Source organism: Choloepus didactylus, chromosome 7, assembly GCF_015220235.1.
Source record: "Choloepus didactylus isolate mChoDid1 chromosome 7, mChoDid1.pri, whole genome shotgun sequence".
Taxonomy (NCBI): domain Eukaryota; kingdom Metazoa; phylum Chordata; class Mammalia; order Pilosa; family Megalonychidae; genus Choloepus; species Choloepus didactylus.
The window spans coordinates 42,213,028-42,229,616 of NC_051313.1; the positions used below are offsets into that span (position 1 = coordinate 42,213,028).

The following is a 16,589-nucleotide window of genomic DNA, read 5'->3' on the forward strand; positions in this document are numbered from 1 at the left end:
GTTCTCAACTTCTTTGTCTGTTGGTTTTTGCATTTAGCCATTCCAAGCATCAAACCTGAGTTTTAAAGTGTATGTTCATGGAGGCAAGTTTCTCATTACAAATTTGAAAAAATTTTATTTGAAAGTTTTATTACAATTCAATAGTTGATATATTTTAAAATATATTTTAAATTTAGTTTCTTCTCATGCTTATATAATATAGAGAAATGATTAAAAAAATATTTTCACCAAATCAAATATAGACCTTGCCAAGTCATTTTGCACCATTTTTGATGTATGCCATACTGATTGCTGTGACCAGGATCCCCTAAATTGGCAACAATGTTGCCACTACTCATTCCCTCTTTTCTCTAGCATTCAGTGTTTAAAGATGTTTCGAGTTTTCAAATGCATAAACTAAAAATCTCTCTTGAAAATTACGATAATTTTAAACCCATTTAAAATGCTTTCGGAGACCATTATAGTAATGGCTCCAATTGTTCTTGCCTCCATGAACACACCTTTTGAATTGTGACTTTCCAGCTGTCCCACTGAGAAAGAGCATCTATCTGCCTGATTCTTCAGTCTGGGCTGGACTTGTAACTTACTTTGTCCAACAGAATAGGGCAAAAGTGATGATTTACCATGTCTGAGCTTAGATCTCATGAAGCTTTGCATGCTTCTATTTGCTCTTTTGCAACACTTAAGCTATCCTGCTGGAAGAGAAGAGGATATAAGAAAGAGAGCCAGTTTTCCGAGCTGAGATCATCCTAGTTTAGCCTATTGCCAGCAGACCCTCAAACAGATAAGAGAGCCCAACCAAGATCAGCCAAGTTGACTACAGGTGCCTAAGTGAACACAACAGAGATGAAAAGAACTTCCTTGCTGACCTGTACACTAGAGAGCAATAATAAATGTATATTGTGTTAAGCCACCGAATTTAGGGGTGATTTGTTACACAGTGATAACTAATTGATACATTTATGCTTGCTACAGAGATTGACTCAGAAAAGCCCATATTTTAAAAGTCAGTATAAAAAGTCCAGCACCTGTAGAAAAATAGGAGCTAGCTTTTGAAGTAAAAGAATAGTTTTACATAACTGATAAGTGTATATGAATACATAAATTGTATTTATGTTCAGTTTTTTAATTGATTTTGGAATTTTCACAGTGTAGTATAACATTTATTTTCAAAAATAAAACTTACATACTGTGTATAGAAACAAGAAGAAAATGAGTCATAAAATTAAGTGGTATCTTTGTAGAATGAAAGAAAACATTAACTCAAAAGCAGAAAGCTAAAGGGAGTAAGGTGACATGAGGACTGACTGTAATAAAACTGAAATTGTAAGAGCATTCCAACATAAAAATGTATAAAGAATTTGAAAAGACAATACATGGGAGAAAAAATATAAGAAGTGTAAGAGGCTAATAAATTAGAAGTATAGTCAAGCAGATTCAAGTAGTAACCAAAGAAAGACAAATTAAAACAAAAATGATACATCATTTTTCACATAGCAATCTTACAAAGAAAAATAAATTACACTACTCAATGCTGGTAAGCATCTAATGAGGCATCCACTGCTGCTAGAAGAGTAAATTAATTCAGTTGTTCCAGAAAACAATTTGTTGGATTCTATGAAGAGTCCTAAAAATATAATCATAATCTTGACCAAGACATTCTACTTCTAGAAATCAATCTGAAGGAAATGAACAGAAATTTGACCAAAGATTATACACAAAGATATTTATAATTATGTAAATCAAAAAGCAACTTCAATATCTTACAACAAGGAATGGTTCAATAAATTATGGCACAGTGATGGAATGGAATAATATATTGCCAATAAACAGTGCTTATGAAAAATATTTTATATGGAAAATGCTTATGATAAAAAGCAAAGTGAAAAAAGCATAACGCAAAATTATAACTGTATTAATGTATCCATTTTGCTCAAAATTTGTATGTAGAAAAAAAGCTATAAGTAAATATATCAAAACCGTTAATTGATATCTTCAAATGGTATGGGTAGGTATGTTTTACGATCTTCTTTATTTTTTGGATTTTTTTTAAAGATTTTTCTGTACTTTCCAAAGGGGAGAGAAACAAAAAGTATGACTAAAAAGAGAAAAAAATAGAATGATGTTGCAGTGAAACAATTTTGAATATACCCAATAAAGTATCAGTGGCCTACATACTTTTTGTTTTTTGGCTACATACATTTTAGTCCCCCGCATCTTTCCTAATAATGCTGAGTGAATGTGTAAAATAATCAACACATATCAATGTACTGAAGATCTCGGGGGGCCACAGTCTATTTAATTCAAGGCTGCCACCTTTACTTCACTGTACAAGACTGAGTCCAGCAGGATCAGCACAATCTTATTCACCTCAGTGTCCCCAGCACCTAGCAAAGATCAGGGAACAGAGTCCTGCCTAATACATGATTGGTGAGTAAATGAATACACCATCACCAAGTCTTCTTCAAAATCAATTTTAACGACTAAATGCTTGGTAAATACAGGGCATTGTATTAAATCCTACAATGACTTTGCAAAACACAGAGAAGACACATTTCCTCACTCTTTGGACCTCACTGACATACCACTGAATTGCATGCACATGGTATCTACAGCAGTTGCAAATATTTATACTATTGTTTTGCACTAGCTGGTCCTCCTATGTAAGCAAACCATGACATAAGACATTTTCTGAAACCATAATTGATATTGTGAATTCATGCAGTGTGCCCCATGAACAATGAAAACATGGTTATTTTTGAGTACTAAATGGCACTTCAGTTAGTAGCATCCTTCCCTGAGTATGTTATTCTAGCTCAAAATTCAAACAGCATTATCTAATGCAGATTCTTTTTATGATGGATAATTATGACATTCTCCATCTTCCTACCTGAGTAATTAAAAAGTTTAATAGTCTTTGATGTGGCTGGTTATCTGAATAATTTTCTAAACAGGAACAATTAAAATCCACTTATTCTATGGTTTGTGCATTCTTGGCTATTGTTTCAAATTCTTTGTTTCTGTGGAAACCTGATGAAAACTTAAAGAACTTTAAATCTATAATGAGTCTGCAAAGAGCATTTGTTTTCCTTAATTACCAAGATATACAGCTGGATTATATGTAGCACAGTTTCTCTAACAAACTTTTAGGAATAGAGTTTGCTTGCTGCTTCCTTCTCCTGTGTAAGAAACGGCACAGCTGTCTCCTTTAGTTAAGACCTGGGGGCAAGGAATGGGGATTTTCTCAAAGCCACATCAACCTGAAATGCATCAATGTTACCACCAGACTACCTTCTGCCCTGAAATGAGTCCGAGATCCACTTCAGGATACATGGCGGAGCTGTCAGCTTGAGTTTCTTTTTTCTCCGGTTAATGCTTGTTCTGCCACCATTATTTCAGCTCAAGTAGGATGATTACAATTTCAAGCTCTGACTAGATTATACCGTTCTAAGGGCTACTCTTTATCTATATAGACACCTCTTTATAAATTCCTGGTAATGATACCCTGATGGCTCCTCATTAGACAAGTGTGTGTGGCATCTTGCTTTGTTTACACAGAAATGACAATAGCTTATGTCTTAAAGAGAAGTGCCTTTTAATAATAAAATAAAATAAAATGCTTGAATGGAATTAGAATGAATGTGTTCTTTTCAAAACAAATTAAAAATACTATATGAATTGATGTTCAAACAACTTACACGTGCCAAATTAACAAAGGTAAAAATTAGAAAAACAGAACTGAAATGTGTGTATTTGCAGAGTAAATAATTTCCCAAGATTGGTCATATGGCACTTCAACACGAGGAACCTCATTAATATGAAAACCTTAGCACACAGCTGAGAAATATCTCACCATTCCAGAAAATTCCACCAATTCTTTACACATTCTACTTCAGAAGGTAGTTTTTTGAGTGCTGAGGAAAAGGTTTACTACTCAACATAATCAGTCTCAAAGGCAACGGGCTAGTTCTACTGAAATCTGCCAGAACTTGCTAAACTCTCTATCCCCTCTTTGGCCAAATATTAGTTAATACAGGACTTCTTTGGGTGGGCATATTTTTATTTTAACAGAGAATTTGTTAGAAATGATGACCACAAAAAAATCAAAGTGGCAAACCAGAGAGGGATTCACCCTTCCCCACCCCTACCTGCCTGTGCATAAAGCACGTAAAGCTAGCCTTGTGTATGTAATAGAGCGCCAAAATTCTGGAGATGCCTAATTCTAGAGACCCTGAAACCAACACATTTCTCAAACAACAAGCCACATCAATTCAGATCTATTGAGTGCCTAATACGTGAAAAACATTGCGCTTGGCTTGTTCCTAGATTATTTCCAGTTATTTGGCAGGGGTGAAGAATCCCAAAATTGGCATAAAAACATTTGACTTATAGCCTGCAGTATAGAAAAGCAGTATAGAAAATGTGGAGATAGGTTAAAAACACATTAGAGGAATATGAAGTAAGAAATCTTTATCACTAACATCATCACAGTCATTAATAAACATCGGTGAATGTAAGCATCGATACAGCTTCAAGGCAATACATAAACATCACAAAAGATTCTTCATAAGACAGTAAAAATTAGTGGAATGGGTTATAACAGCCACCTGGAATTGTGTAAAGCAGACTATAATTTGTTAAACAATTAGCTGGTTTCTGATTAGGATGGAGTGTCCAATTGTCTAATAGACATCTAAAATTTGGGGGAAGTTGAGAGTTGCTCCTTTTGGAAATGGGATGAACTGGGCTCAACTGTGCCAACAGAATTAACAACAGTGAACAAGTTAGTGTAGCTCAGAGCCCACCCCTCAGAGAGGCTCCCACGTACATCTAGTGTTAGAAAGTCCTGCTTATATACTTTATCCAGCTTAAGCTTCCAGTTTAACATAGTATGAAGGCTAGTCAGAAAGCAGCCTAAAATCTATGAAAAACAGGGCTGCTGCTTTGGTTAGTAAGGCTGGGAGACCTTGGCTAAATAACCATGTCCCAGGATCTACCCTCACCATGAGATCATCCGGCCCGGTTAGACTCCCCTACCAGTGCCCATGGTAGCTAAAGTTTCCGAATTAATGTAATGAGAGGTTTAAGCTTTAGATTTTATAAGAAACCATGGGAACACTTTAGAGTAACAGGTTTGGTTTCTCCTGCTAAAATCTGCTTAGCTTCAGGCCAATCCTAAGCAAACCAGTTTCTAGAAAAAAGGGAACAACATAGGTGAACTGAAAAGAGCATTATACTGAGCATTTAGCCTAATAAAAGAATCCATTCTCTCCATAGCCAGATACATAGATAGCATGGCATTTTCAAAAATATGCCATATGCCTATGCATGTGTGTGCATAATTATTTCATTGGTTATTTTAATATTTTTTAAGGAGCTTTTAGTTGGAAGGTATTTAGTTTAATGTGATCCTCTACTGTATAATTAACCCTTTAAAATCAGAGAATGAGGAAAATTTATTATACCTGCACAGATAGTCCTTTGAAATTACTAATTTAAATACTAGCAATCCAGTAGACTGCGGAAAAAAAAAACTGGCAGGGTGAAGAAAAGTGGCCCAACTGTTGCTAAAATTATTTCACAAATTCTTTATATTAAAATACGGCTATCAAAACTCCCTTCTAATATTTCACCAGAAAGGGATTTCTTTAGCTAGTTCAAAACAAATGGAAATTTAAACATTATTATCAATGCCTCAAAGTGCTATGATATCTGGTTGTACAGACTACAAAAGGTAATAAATGGGTGCAGCCAAGTTGGAAAAATGTTTTCATCCTTTTGTTTTCTATTTTTGACTATAATAATCTTAATTGGAAGGTACACAATAACGATGAAGTAATTAGTAACAACGTTATTCTACCTGAAATCATTGCATTTGACCACTAACTAACATTTGACCACTAACATAACCAAGTCGTCGTGAGCATCCCCTCGGTAGAGGGCAGTATTTGCTACATCTCTGTGGGAAGAAAATGTGGTAAATTTGCTTGACTTTTAAGATCTACCCAGAAGAAATTCCAAAGCATACCCATATGATGCAAAGTCAGGTTCTATACCTTTTCATACCGGTCTTGCATTTCCATGTGAAATGAAAGGACAATGAAAGCTAACTTTTTCCTTTGGAAATCAGAGCTAAGAGGTATGAAAAGTGACATCTAGGACACTTTAAAAAGAGAGAAAAGTCTTTTGAATTAGCAAGAAATTTAAATTTGAGAGTTATAACTTCTGATACATGAAAGTCTTGTAAATGCAGGGGTCTCTGAACTTTTGTTTTTGTTTTTGTTGTTGCTGTTTTGGTTTGTTTTGCTTTTCTGTCTGAGAGTCCACTTGGGAGAAAATGAATTATCTTGGGCTCGAATGTTTGAAAAGCCTAATCAGAGTTGGAAAAGAAGTGAATATCAAAGAGTTATTATTCTTCCTCCCACTCTTTCTGTTTTCCAAATCATGGTAACACTCGTGAAAATCCTAATTCATATTCTAAAGATATTGAAAAGGGAATCAGAGCAAGGCTGAGTGCTCCTCTGGCTGCTGGAGTCACAAAGGGCCAAATCCTTCAAATTATGAATATGACCCAAAGAATTCTTCATTCAGTCTTCTTGCCAGAAAACACAACCTTGAATTATCTGCTGCCCAAATTTTATTAAAAGATTTAACACTCATGAAAGGTCTGAACAACATGAGTCCAATCTCTAAACATTTAAAACTGTTTCTCCGAATCAAGCCAGATAGTAAAGACAACAGCTTACTTGTGGGGCACCTTTTTGACTTCTATAACACTTGTTTCATTGAACTGGACTTTGTCATTATGCCCCCCAGTTTGCATATAAGAATCTGTACAATACAATCTCATATGATGGCAGAAATGGTGCCGAGGAAACTGTCCACTGTTTCACAAGTTCCTTTATGAAAGACTTAAGTGACAGAAAAATCTTCACTTCCTCTGTGTAATTGATTCGCTTCTATCTTCTTACTGAATAACCTAAATCTCCCCTTTGGCTGAAAGGAGGCTGAGAATTGATGCAATTATTCAATTTTAAGGACTTTGCAGAAATTTATGACATGGATTTATGTATATTAATTTTTCTGTCTTCCAACTTAACTATCTTCTATTTTCTATTTGCCCTGATTTTTTAAAAAAAATATATTTATCTAATTAATTTGCATGTGTATGTATCTGTATACATGTACACACAAATATAAGATAATTTTTGGAATCAGATAGGGCATAAATACATGCTAAATTATTCTTTTTCTATTTCTTTTTTAAAAACAATATCTTAAACTTTTTTATTCCCTACCAAAGACATAAATTTTGTCTGTTTCTTTCATTTTCTACAATTTCCAACTTGTACCTGTATTAATACTGCTTTAATCTGCTAAAGACATTTACTGATTGCTTTCCCAAATCTAAGGATTATATAGTTTAATATAAATATATATATCACATATCTTTGTAAAAATTTGACAAAATCAAATAAGCATGCCTTGTCTATGCTCCTCCCACTACTAATAAAATCTGATTTAATGATCAAAAATTCTTGGTTGTCACTCTTTGGTTACATTAGCCTTCCTCCTGAACTGCCACTCAATTTTTTACATAATAACATGCAATAGAAAAACCAAAAAAAAAAATCTTAATTTTATCCTTTTTTGATGCTATAAAGTAATATGAACTTTTTTTAATGAAACAAATACATCCAAAACTCAATACATTCAAATGTGCTGAGTTTCCTTTAAGGTGACAGTCACCTTGGAAGGCCACAGTTCATTCTTCTAACCATGCTGCCATTGCTCAAGATACCTTTAAAATTCTTTTGAGATTGCCTTCAAAGTCAGCTGCATACTTTCTATTATTGCCTTAAGGACAGATTTAATTTTTGGATATTGTTAAGTCATTTGGTGCCAAATAATGGTTAAGGACAATCTATCTTGGTAATACTTTAAAAAAACAAAAAACAATGTGTACTCATAAAGTTAACAGTGTGTGCAACAGATTAACTCTGAATGCAATTCCAAAAGAGCCAAACCTAAGAGCTTTTGGGCAACGCTGGATTGCTGGAATTAGGAAATAATCTTCAAGCACAATCACTAAGCAGGGTAACATTCATTTAACTGTCTATGTTCTGACATTATTTGTTTAAAGCGAACATTCTGATAGTGAGAATTTATTCCTTTAAAGCATCACTGTCAAAGTCAGTACTATACCAGTGTTCTGTTAGAAATTAATTCTCCTTACTTTATGAATAAAGACTACTTTTAAAAATCTGAAAGTAAATGTTCTGGTTTGCTAATGCTGCCGTTATGCAAAACATCAGAAATGGATTGGCTTTTATAAATGGGGTTTACTTGGTTACACAGTTACAGTCTTAAAGCCATAAAGTGTCCAAGGTAAGGCATCAACAATTAGGTACCTTCACTGGAGGATGGCCAATGGCATCTGGAAAACCTCTGTTGGCTGGGAAGGCATGTGGTTGGCGTCTACTTGCTCCCAAGTTGCATTTCAAAATGGCCTTCTCCAAAATGTCAGTGTCATCTTTCAACGACTGTATTCAAAATGTCTCTCTAAGGTGCTCCAAGCTCACTGTTTGTCAGCTCTTTTATATGGCTCCAGTGATTCACTCCAGACCTACCCCAAATAGGCAGGGTAACACCTCCATGGAAATTATCCAATCAAACATCTCGCCCACATTTGACTGAGTCAAATCTCCATGTAAACACTCAAAGATTCCAACCTAATCAACACTAATACGTCTGCCCCCACAAAACTGCATCATAGATAATGGTGTTTTGGGGGACATAATACATCCAAACTGGCACAGTAAATAACCAGTTTATTTGCCTCCAGGTTTTTAAAATCATTAACTAAAGATAAAGTAATTTGAAATCTCTAAGGTACTAAAAAACAAAACAAAAACCCCAAGTGTAATAAAAACACATCAAGAACCAAACTACAATTTCTGAGCTGCATTGTTTATTTTGCTGCTTGAAACCTAAGTGACAGTATGCCACTATAATTAACGGATTTCATCTAAACCTTTCCTACACTGTAGGTACAGAAATATATGGACACATTTTTGGAGAACTGACATTTTGCAAAATGCAGCAAACTGTTTATACATGAGAAAAGGAAGTGTTCAAAAGGGTATGCATTTAAAGTTATTGCAGGTTATGTGTGAGAATTTCTGCAGGTAAAACATGTTTAAATTTAACCAACAGTAGTGTGTTAGTGTATTTTAAATCATGACAAAAATCTTCTCTCTGGTCATGTTGCCCACAATAAATTACTATGATACTGTATGTTTAGTGAAGATGTCAATACAGCATAAATCCCATGGGATTTTGGTTTTCTTCTGGAGATTAAAGCTGTTTTTCTTGGGATAAATTCTATTTCTTTCTTTCTTTTTTTTTTCCTTAGTTCATGTTTTTTATTAATCCACACATAATTACTTGTCTTCTGGTTTGTTGAAGCAGTAAGTCAGACAACACTTGCCACAGTAATGTCTGTCAAAGTGGCTGACTGTAAAACTCCAGTACCACCTCCATCTGAAGGGCACTCCCAATAAAGGCAACTAATTTTGCCATTCTCATCCACCTTATAGTATTTCAGGACAGCCAGCTTAACCTTCTTTCTCTTATGCTTATTCTTCCTGGGAGTAGTGTAAGACTTCTTCTTTTTCTTAGCACTACCACGAAGTCTCAACACAAGACGAAGAGTGGACTCCTTTTGAATGTTGTAGTCAGACAAAGTACGTCCATCTTCCAGTTGCTTGCCAGCAAAGATCAGTCTCTGCTGAACAGGAGGAATTCTTTCCTTATCCTGGATCTTGGCTTTCACATTTTCTATTGTATCCGAGGGTTCATCCTCAAGAGTGATGGTCTTTCCTGTCAGAGTTTTTACGAAAATCTGCATCTTGGTGGCGGCTCCATCACAGATGGCGGATCGAAAAGCAATTCTATTTCTTTTTAATGCTTATTTAGTTACTGTCAATTTCTTTCCTGAATTTCCTGCATTATCTCCCAATCTTTTCCTAATCTTCCCCTTCATTACCCAGCTGCCTTTTTTAAAATTCATCTTATTGAGATATATTCACATACCATGCAGTCATACAAAACAAATCATAAATTTGATTGTTCACAATACTATTACATAGTTGTGCATTCATCACCAAAATCAATTCCTGACATCTTCATTACCACACACACAAAAATAACAAGAATAATAATTAAAGTGAAAAAGAGCAATTAAAGTAAAAAAGAACACTGGGTGCCTTGGTTGGTTGGTTGGTTGGTTTCCTTCTCCCAATTTTCTACTCATCCATCCATAAACCAGACAAAGGGGAGTGTGGTCCATATGGCTTTCCCAATCACACTGTCACCCCTCATAAGCTATATTTTTATACAATCGTCTTCAAGATTCATGGGTTTTGGGTTGTAGTTTGATAATTTCAGGTATTTACTGCTAGCTACTCCAATTCACTAGAACCTAAAAAGGGTTGTCTATATTGTGCGTAAGAGTGCCCACCAGAGTGACCTCTCGGCTCCTTTTGGAATCTCTCTGCCACTGTAGCTTACTTCATTTCCTTTCACATCTCCCTTTTGGTCAAGAAGATGTTCTCTATCCCATGATACCAGGTCTACATTCCTCCTGGGAGTCATATTACACATTGCCAGGGAGATTCACTCCCCTGGGTGTCTGATCCCACGTAGGGGGGAGGGCAGTGATTTCACCTTTCAAGATGGCTTAGCTAGAGAGAGAGGGCCACATCTGAGCAACAAAGAGGCATTCAGGAGGAGGCTCTTAGGCACAATTATAGGGAGGCCTAGCTTCTCTTTGCAGCAACAGTCTTCCCAAGGGCAAGTCCTGTGGTAGAGGGCTCAACCCATCAAACCACCAGTCCCCTATATCTGTGAGCACATTACCAGCTGCCTTTTTTACTAAAACTAAGATGCTTTGTTTTCCTCAGACTATACCAAAAGGTATGCAAGATTTTTATATCTCCATGTAAATGTGTTTAATAACCTACAGTTGACAATATTTTTCGCATACTTTAAGGTTGAAAAGCAGTAAGATTAGGTTTTGAAGAGCTGGGGCTTGTGATAGATCCCTATTAAGGCCTTCTACAAAGTAATATCCAAATCCCAAAATGTTACCAATCTAGTAAATTCTTCCACTTAAAAAAGTTCCTCAATAAAATGGTCAGAAATTTTGCATTGTTTCAATTGTGACTTTGATTCCACCATACTGGGACCTTGGCTCTGTTTTCTTCCCCCAACTCTTAAGATAAAACATTTTCCAACCCAATTCTGACCACTCATCTCTTCCCTTTTCCATGTCAGTTCAAGTGATTTCATTGACTCCCTCAGCTGCACACTGACACATCTCGTTAAATGACTTCCAGGTCTTTATCTTCACTCCTAGTTTCCAATGTCCCTTCTTCTACCTCTGATGTTTCAGTTAAGGGTCCTGACACTCTGGACAGTGTCTTCTTCTCAACTCTGATCCCCCTCGACATCCAATCCTACAGATTTCTCTCATATTCTTCTTGCTCTGTCCAATCTAGCATGCATTCCAGGTTTATGCACCAGTCAAGGGGACATTAGGAGTTGAAATCTGGTCCACGCTCTTTCTGCCAAGCCATGCATCCTGGTGACCAGCATCCACCTAGAGGAAGGGGCACCCCTTTTTCACAAAAAGGCATCATTTACTCCCTTCGCTCCACTTCCGTCTGGAGGAGTGCCTTTACCTAATACACTCAAGGCTCTAAATAGATAGCAAGAGCCTCAGTCTTACACATCATCGCCAGATTATCCAAACCAGTTGTGTTTAAAAATAAGTAAATAATGACTAGTTTGTTTTATGCTGATGAAGGTTCTAATCCAAACTGCCCTCCACACTGACTTCAACCCATCTCACCTGTTTAAGCACACTATGTGCCTACATAGTACCCAAGCTGCAGCCATGACTTTGAATTTCTCTGGATATAGAATTCTGGATTGTCAGGTTGTTTTTTCCAGCACTTTAAAAATAATGTTTCACTGTTTTCTGGTCTCCATTGCTTCTAATGAGAAGTCAGTCTTCAATCATGTTGTTGTTCTCTTGGCTGCTTTGACATTTTCTTTATCTTTGGTTTTCAGTAATTTCATTATGATGTGCCAGGAGTGATCTTCTCTGTATTTATCCTGCTTGGAGTTTGCTGAGATTCTAGAATCTGTAAATTTATTTATTTTTTTAACTAAATTTGGAAATTTTTCCATTATTTCTTCAAACAATTTTTTTCTGACCCATTCTCTCTCTCCTTTTCTTCTGGGATTCCAGTGACATACGTGTTAAACCTTTTGATATAGTTCCTTATGTCATCAGGCTGTGTTCTTTGTTTTTTTTTTGAAATATCTTCCTCTTTATTCTTCATACTGCATCATTTCTATTGTTCTGTCTTCAAATTCACTGACTCTCCTGTCACCTGCAAACTGGTATTATGCATACAGAGTAATTTCTTAAATTTCTAGCCCTAGAATTTTAAATTTTTGATTTTAGAATTTCCATTTGGCTTTTTTTTTTAACACTTTCTATTTATCTGCTGAGATTTACTTTGTTCATTCATGTCTAGTATATTTTCCTTTACATCACTGAATACAGATATAAAAGCTACTTTAAAATCCTTGTCTCTAATTTCAACCTCTCTGTCATCTCAGGGTCAGTCTCTGCTGATTGTCTTTTCTCTGGAAAATGGGCCCAATATTTCTGTTTCTGCATACTCCTTGTAATTTTGGATCGTATTCTGGGCATTGTGAACAATATGTTGTGAAGACTTGGGATTCTTTCATATTCCTCCAAATATTGCTGATTTTTAATTGTTGCTTTTTTTTAGCAGGTAATTAAGTTGGCTGGTCTCAAGCTCCAAAGTTTATCTCCCCTGTGACAGGCAACAGCAGAAATATCTGTCCAGTTTTTTAGCCTTATGCATGTACAGTTCCCAGTTAAGTCAAAGATTTGGGCAGAGTTTATATGAAGAACTTGGGGCTCTTCTATTGCTTTCTCCTTTTACTTTCCAGCCACTGAGGTCACTCAGAATGCTCTCCACTGGTTCCTCAAGCCAGGAACACTGCAGGTTTCTACCGAGTTTTAGATGGTCTGCATGAGGCCAACTGTGATCTGGTCTCGGGTGAAAAAGTATAAAAATGAGAAATTCACCCAGCATCCACCCAAGTGTCCAAGTGTTGCCTACCCTCCACTTTCCCCTGCTTTTGGTTGCTCACCGGTGCCTTCCAGAGAGTTGTTTTTTAAATATTTTTTTCCAGAGTTTATAGTTGTGTCTAATAGGAGCTACTCTGTAATTAATGAGGCTGGACCCTCCTGAGTCTGCAATTATTTGAATTTACTCTGTAATTTCGTATCTCTGTGTCTTTCATAGAAACATAAAACTTCAGAGGAGGCAGGGACCACAAAGGTTGCCGTCTTGGCCCTCTATGCTCAGGAACAACCACACTCCCCCCACCTCCACAGCAGAATCCTCAACAACTAATACACCCTCCAGTCTGCAAGGCCAAATTTCTCATTGAGGCCCCACAGCATTCTGGTCATACAGATCCTGTAGTACTCATCATCAATTGCTAGTTATATATGTACTGACCACGTTTTCTCTTCTAAATTAAGACTGTGTAAATGGGGAGAATGACTCTCATTCATCTTGGTAGCCCATGCAGCACCTAGCACCATAACAGCCCTCTACTAAGTACTCAGAAAACATTTGTTGAATGACTGCACAGAAGTGTCATAAAATATAAAAATGGTAGGCCCCATTTGTTACCCAGCAGAAGACAACTTAAACAATTATCTAGCATGTTGGTTTATCTAGCCAAGTTTCCTCCAAGAGGAGATACAATTTGCTGACCCACTGGAATTTGCTGCTGAAATTTCCAAGCTCCCCTGGAATGTACTGTCCTATTAATCCTCCCAAAACATTACTTTATGTACCATGCTCCAGCTCAAAACCTGAAATGATTCTGTGTGTGTCATGGCAAGATGTCTACATTTCTCTGTCTTGTTATGGCAGTTCTGAGGTTTTCAATCTTATTTCCCTTTTCTCTCCAACACGCTCCATGCACCCATTAGACAAATATCTTCTGTCACCCCTGAAACAGGCTGTGCTTGGCTTCAGCTCATGGTTGAAATACAGTCACTTTGCTCACCTCTATCCTACTCACTTTTAAATGTTAAGATCAATTTCCTCCTTAAATCTCATGTCTCCCTGGAGCCTTCCTTACTTTTAATTCCTGATGCATTCATAATACTCAACTAAGGAGTGAAGCTCTTTAAAGTAGACTGTTATAGCTGAAAGAAATCACAGAAATTAGCTGGTTACATCATACAGAGAGGTTAAGTGACCGGCTTAAGGCCATTTGGCTACACAGTTTCTGAGTATGGACTGGAATTTAGTTCTTCTGACTCAGTTGGGCCTCTTTACAGATTACCATACTGTCTGGCATTTGGTTCCTATTATTTACTTTAATACTGTAAAGTCTTGGAAAGAAACTTCTTAAACTTCTTTCATATTCTTCATAAAATAGTGGCATACAAACATGGAAGCACTTCACAATAAGTTCATCGAATCAATGTAACAATTTGGGAGGGGAATCTTACATGGCGTATATTTCTTGATTAACAATAAAAGATAAAAGAGCTAAATAATATTTGATCCTAAAATACATGCAAATCTTGGAATTCCTGTGATACTACAGTTCATTGCTAATATTTTCTCAAATTATTTGGCTTGACTCAATAATACCTCCTCATTTCTTCAATAAGCTACTTTAGGAAACAAAAATAGTAAAGTCTAACAATTTCTAAACTTTTTTTGGTAAATATATCTCAAAATAATAGACTATCTAATGAGATGTATCTTCTTGAATATTCCAATTGGCCATGTACTAAGTAATTACTAATTATGAGTTAATGGGTTTAATCTTGTGGGAAAGTACTTTGAAGTATATCAAATCATAAACTCCATGATGGGAAACAAATACTTAAAAATTACTGGATCAAAGAATTATTTGATTAAAAAGAAAAATTTTTTTTGTTTAAAAAAAAAAGACAGTTGGTAGGTAAACATCAGAAAAGCCATCAGAGTTAAAGCTGTTTTTTAAAATCAAAAAAGTACTTTGAAAGTATTTATCAGTCATGTTGATTGGTTGGTCTATATATTTTCTCTCAATGCTTTAGTAATCATTTCATCTTATTGGTCTTCTGTTTCAAGAACTATTCTCAATCATTATTTAGGGCTGGGATGCATTTTTTATTAAAAGTCAAGTAAGATAAATTACTCTAAATTTTTTTAATCTATTTTTTTAAATTAATTATCCCTTTAATTTTTAAATTTTTATTCATACTTCTTAATCACTGTCTGAACAAGTAAAGGACATATTCATCCCAAAGATTGAAGCAAATATTAAATATTAGTTTGTCATACATTCCTAGAGCAGAAGTAATTTAAAAAGGAATAGGAGGAGTTGCATCTATTAGGAGCTGTATTTATTCAAAATAATTTTATTCCTGAGACAGAGGTCGAAGGTGACCAACCATTCCCGCACACTCGCTTTTCCCTTGAGACCCTCTGAATCCAAGGTCCCTGACTCCTCATTACCAGGACCAACATGTTCTGAAACCATTTCATTAGCAGCACCACACAAATACATGCACAGAGAATGAAAGCAAGTTTCCTCCCTCAGAGATGCTTCAGGCAGCTCGGTCTGAGGAGTCCATGGCTTGCAGAGTTGACTCTCTGCAGCGGCACCGTCTAAGGTATGTTCTCCCTCTGGTCTGGAAATGGAAGCTGGGCCAGACTGTCCAGCACACAGTTTGTTCTATAATAGAAAACCTGCCAAGGGAAGAAAGTAGGAAGGTGTCCTCTATTGACCCAGATTTTCTTTATTCCTTTCTTTCTTCACCCCACCCCACCCCACCATTCATCAGGGAAATGACCACAGTTATTTTAAGTGGCTACGGTTTTCAGATTTCAAATCCAGCCTTTCTTCAAAGGCATTTCTTTTAAAAGTCTTTTCTCCTCTTATCCTTTAAAATAATAAAACATCAACAAAACATATAAAAACACAGCAACAATTTTAAAACCAATACACAGAGATTGCTTTGGAAGATACAAATCACAATCAACAATTAGTAAAAATGAATCCTTTGGTCCAACCTTACAGAGAATTCTATTTTTCTCTTTTGTGCAAAATTTCAGAAAATGAAATGAAATCGAGTAAGAAGTTACTTGTACATATCTTACCTTTATAAATCAAATTATGGAACAGGTTACTTAGGAGACTTTACTCTAATACCGTCTTTATAATTCTGCAGGTCATGTGAAACAGGCTAGATGTAGGTATATATGTTGATATTTTACAGCTATCTGCATATGCCTTATATTCCTTCTCACACATCTTAACTGCATCCCCAAAATTGGCACTGCAAGGCAACAAGAGGCCCAGGATATTACAGGGAGGTTGAATGGTAAGATAAAATGACTTTTTTTAAAAATTCAATTTTATTGAGATATATTCACATACCATACAGTCATCCACAGTGTACA

At 35.9% G+C, this 16,589-nt stretch overlaps 2 protein-coding genes across 3 annotated transcripts in view; both read right to left on the reverse strand.

Annotated features, from left to right (window-relative positions):
• The window catches only part of AFG1L (AFG1 like ATPase), a 234,430-nt gene that overhangs the window by 14,557 nt on the left and 203,284 nt on the right, over window positions 1-16,589 (reverse strand). The window lies entirely within an intron of this gene.
• Window positions 8,850-10,127, reverse strand: LOC119539139 (ubiquitin-like). Its single transcript, XM_037842309.1, has one exon. It carries the CDS (start codon window positions 9,908-9,910, stop codon window positions 9,476-9,478), a length of 435 nt encoding a protein of 144 aa, XP_037698237.1. The 5' UTR covers window positions 9,911-10,127; the 3' UTR covers window positions 8,850-9,475.

Bases quoted from the DNA above. Each gene is read 5' to 3' on its own strand.
- LOC119539139 (XM_037842309.1), bottom strand. From the start codon at position 9,910: ATGCAGATTTTCGTAAAAACTCTGACAGGAAAGACCATCACTCTTGAG.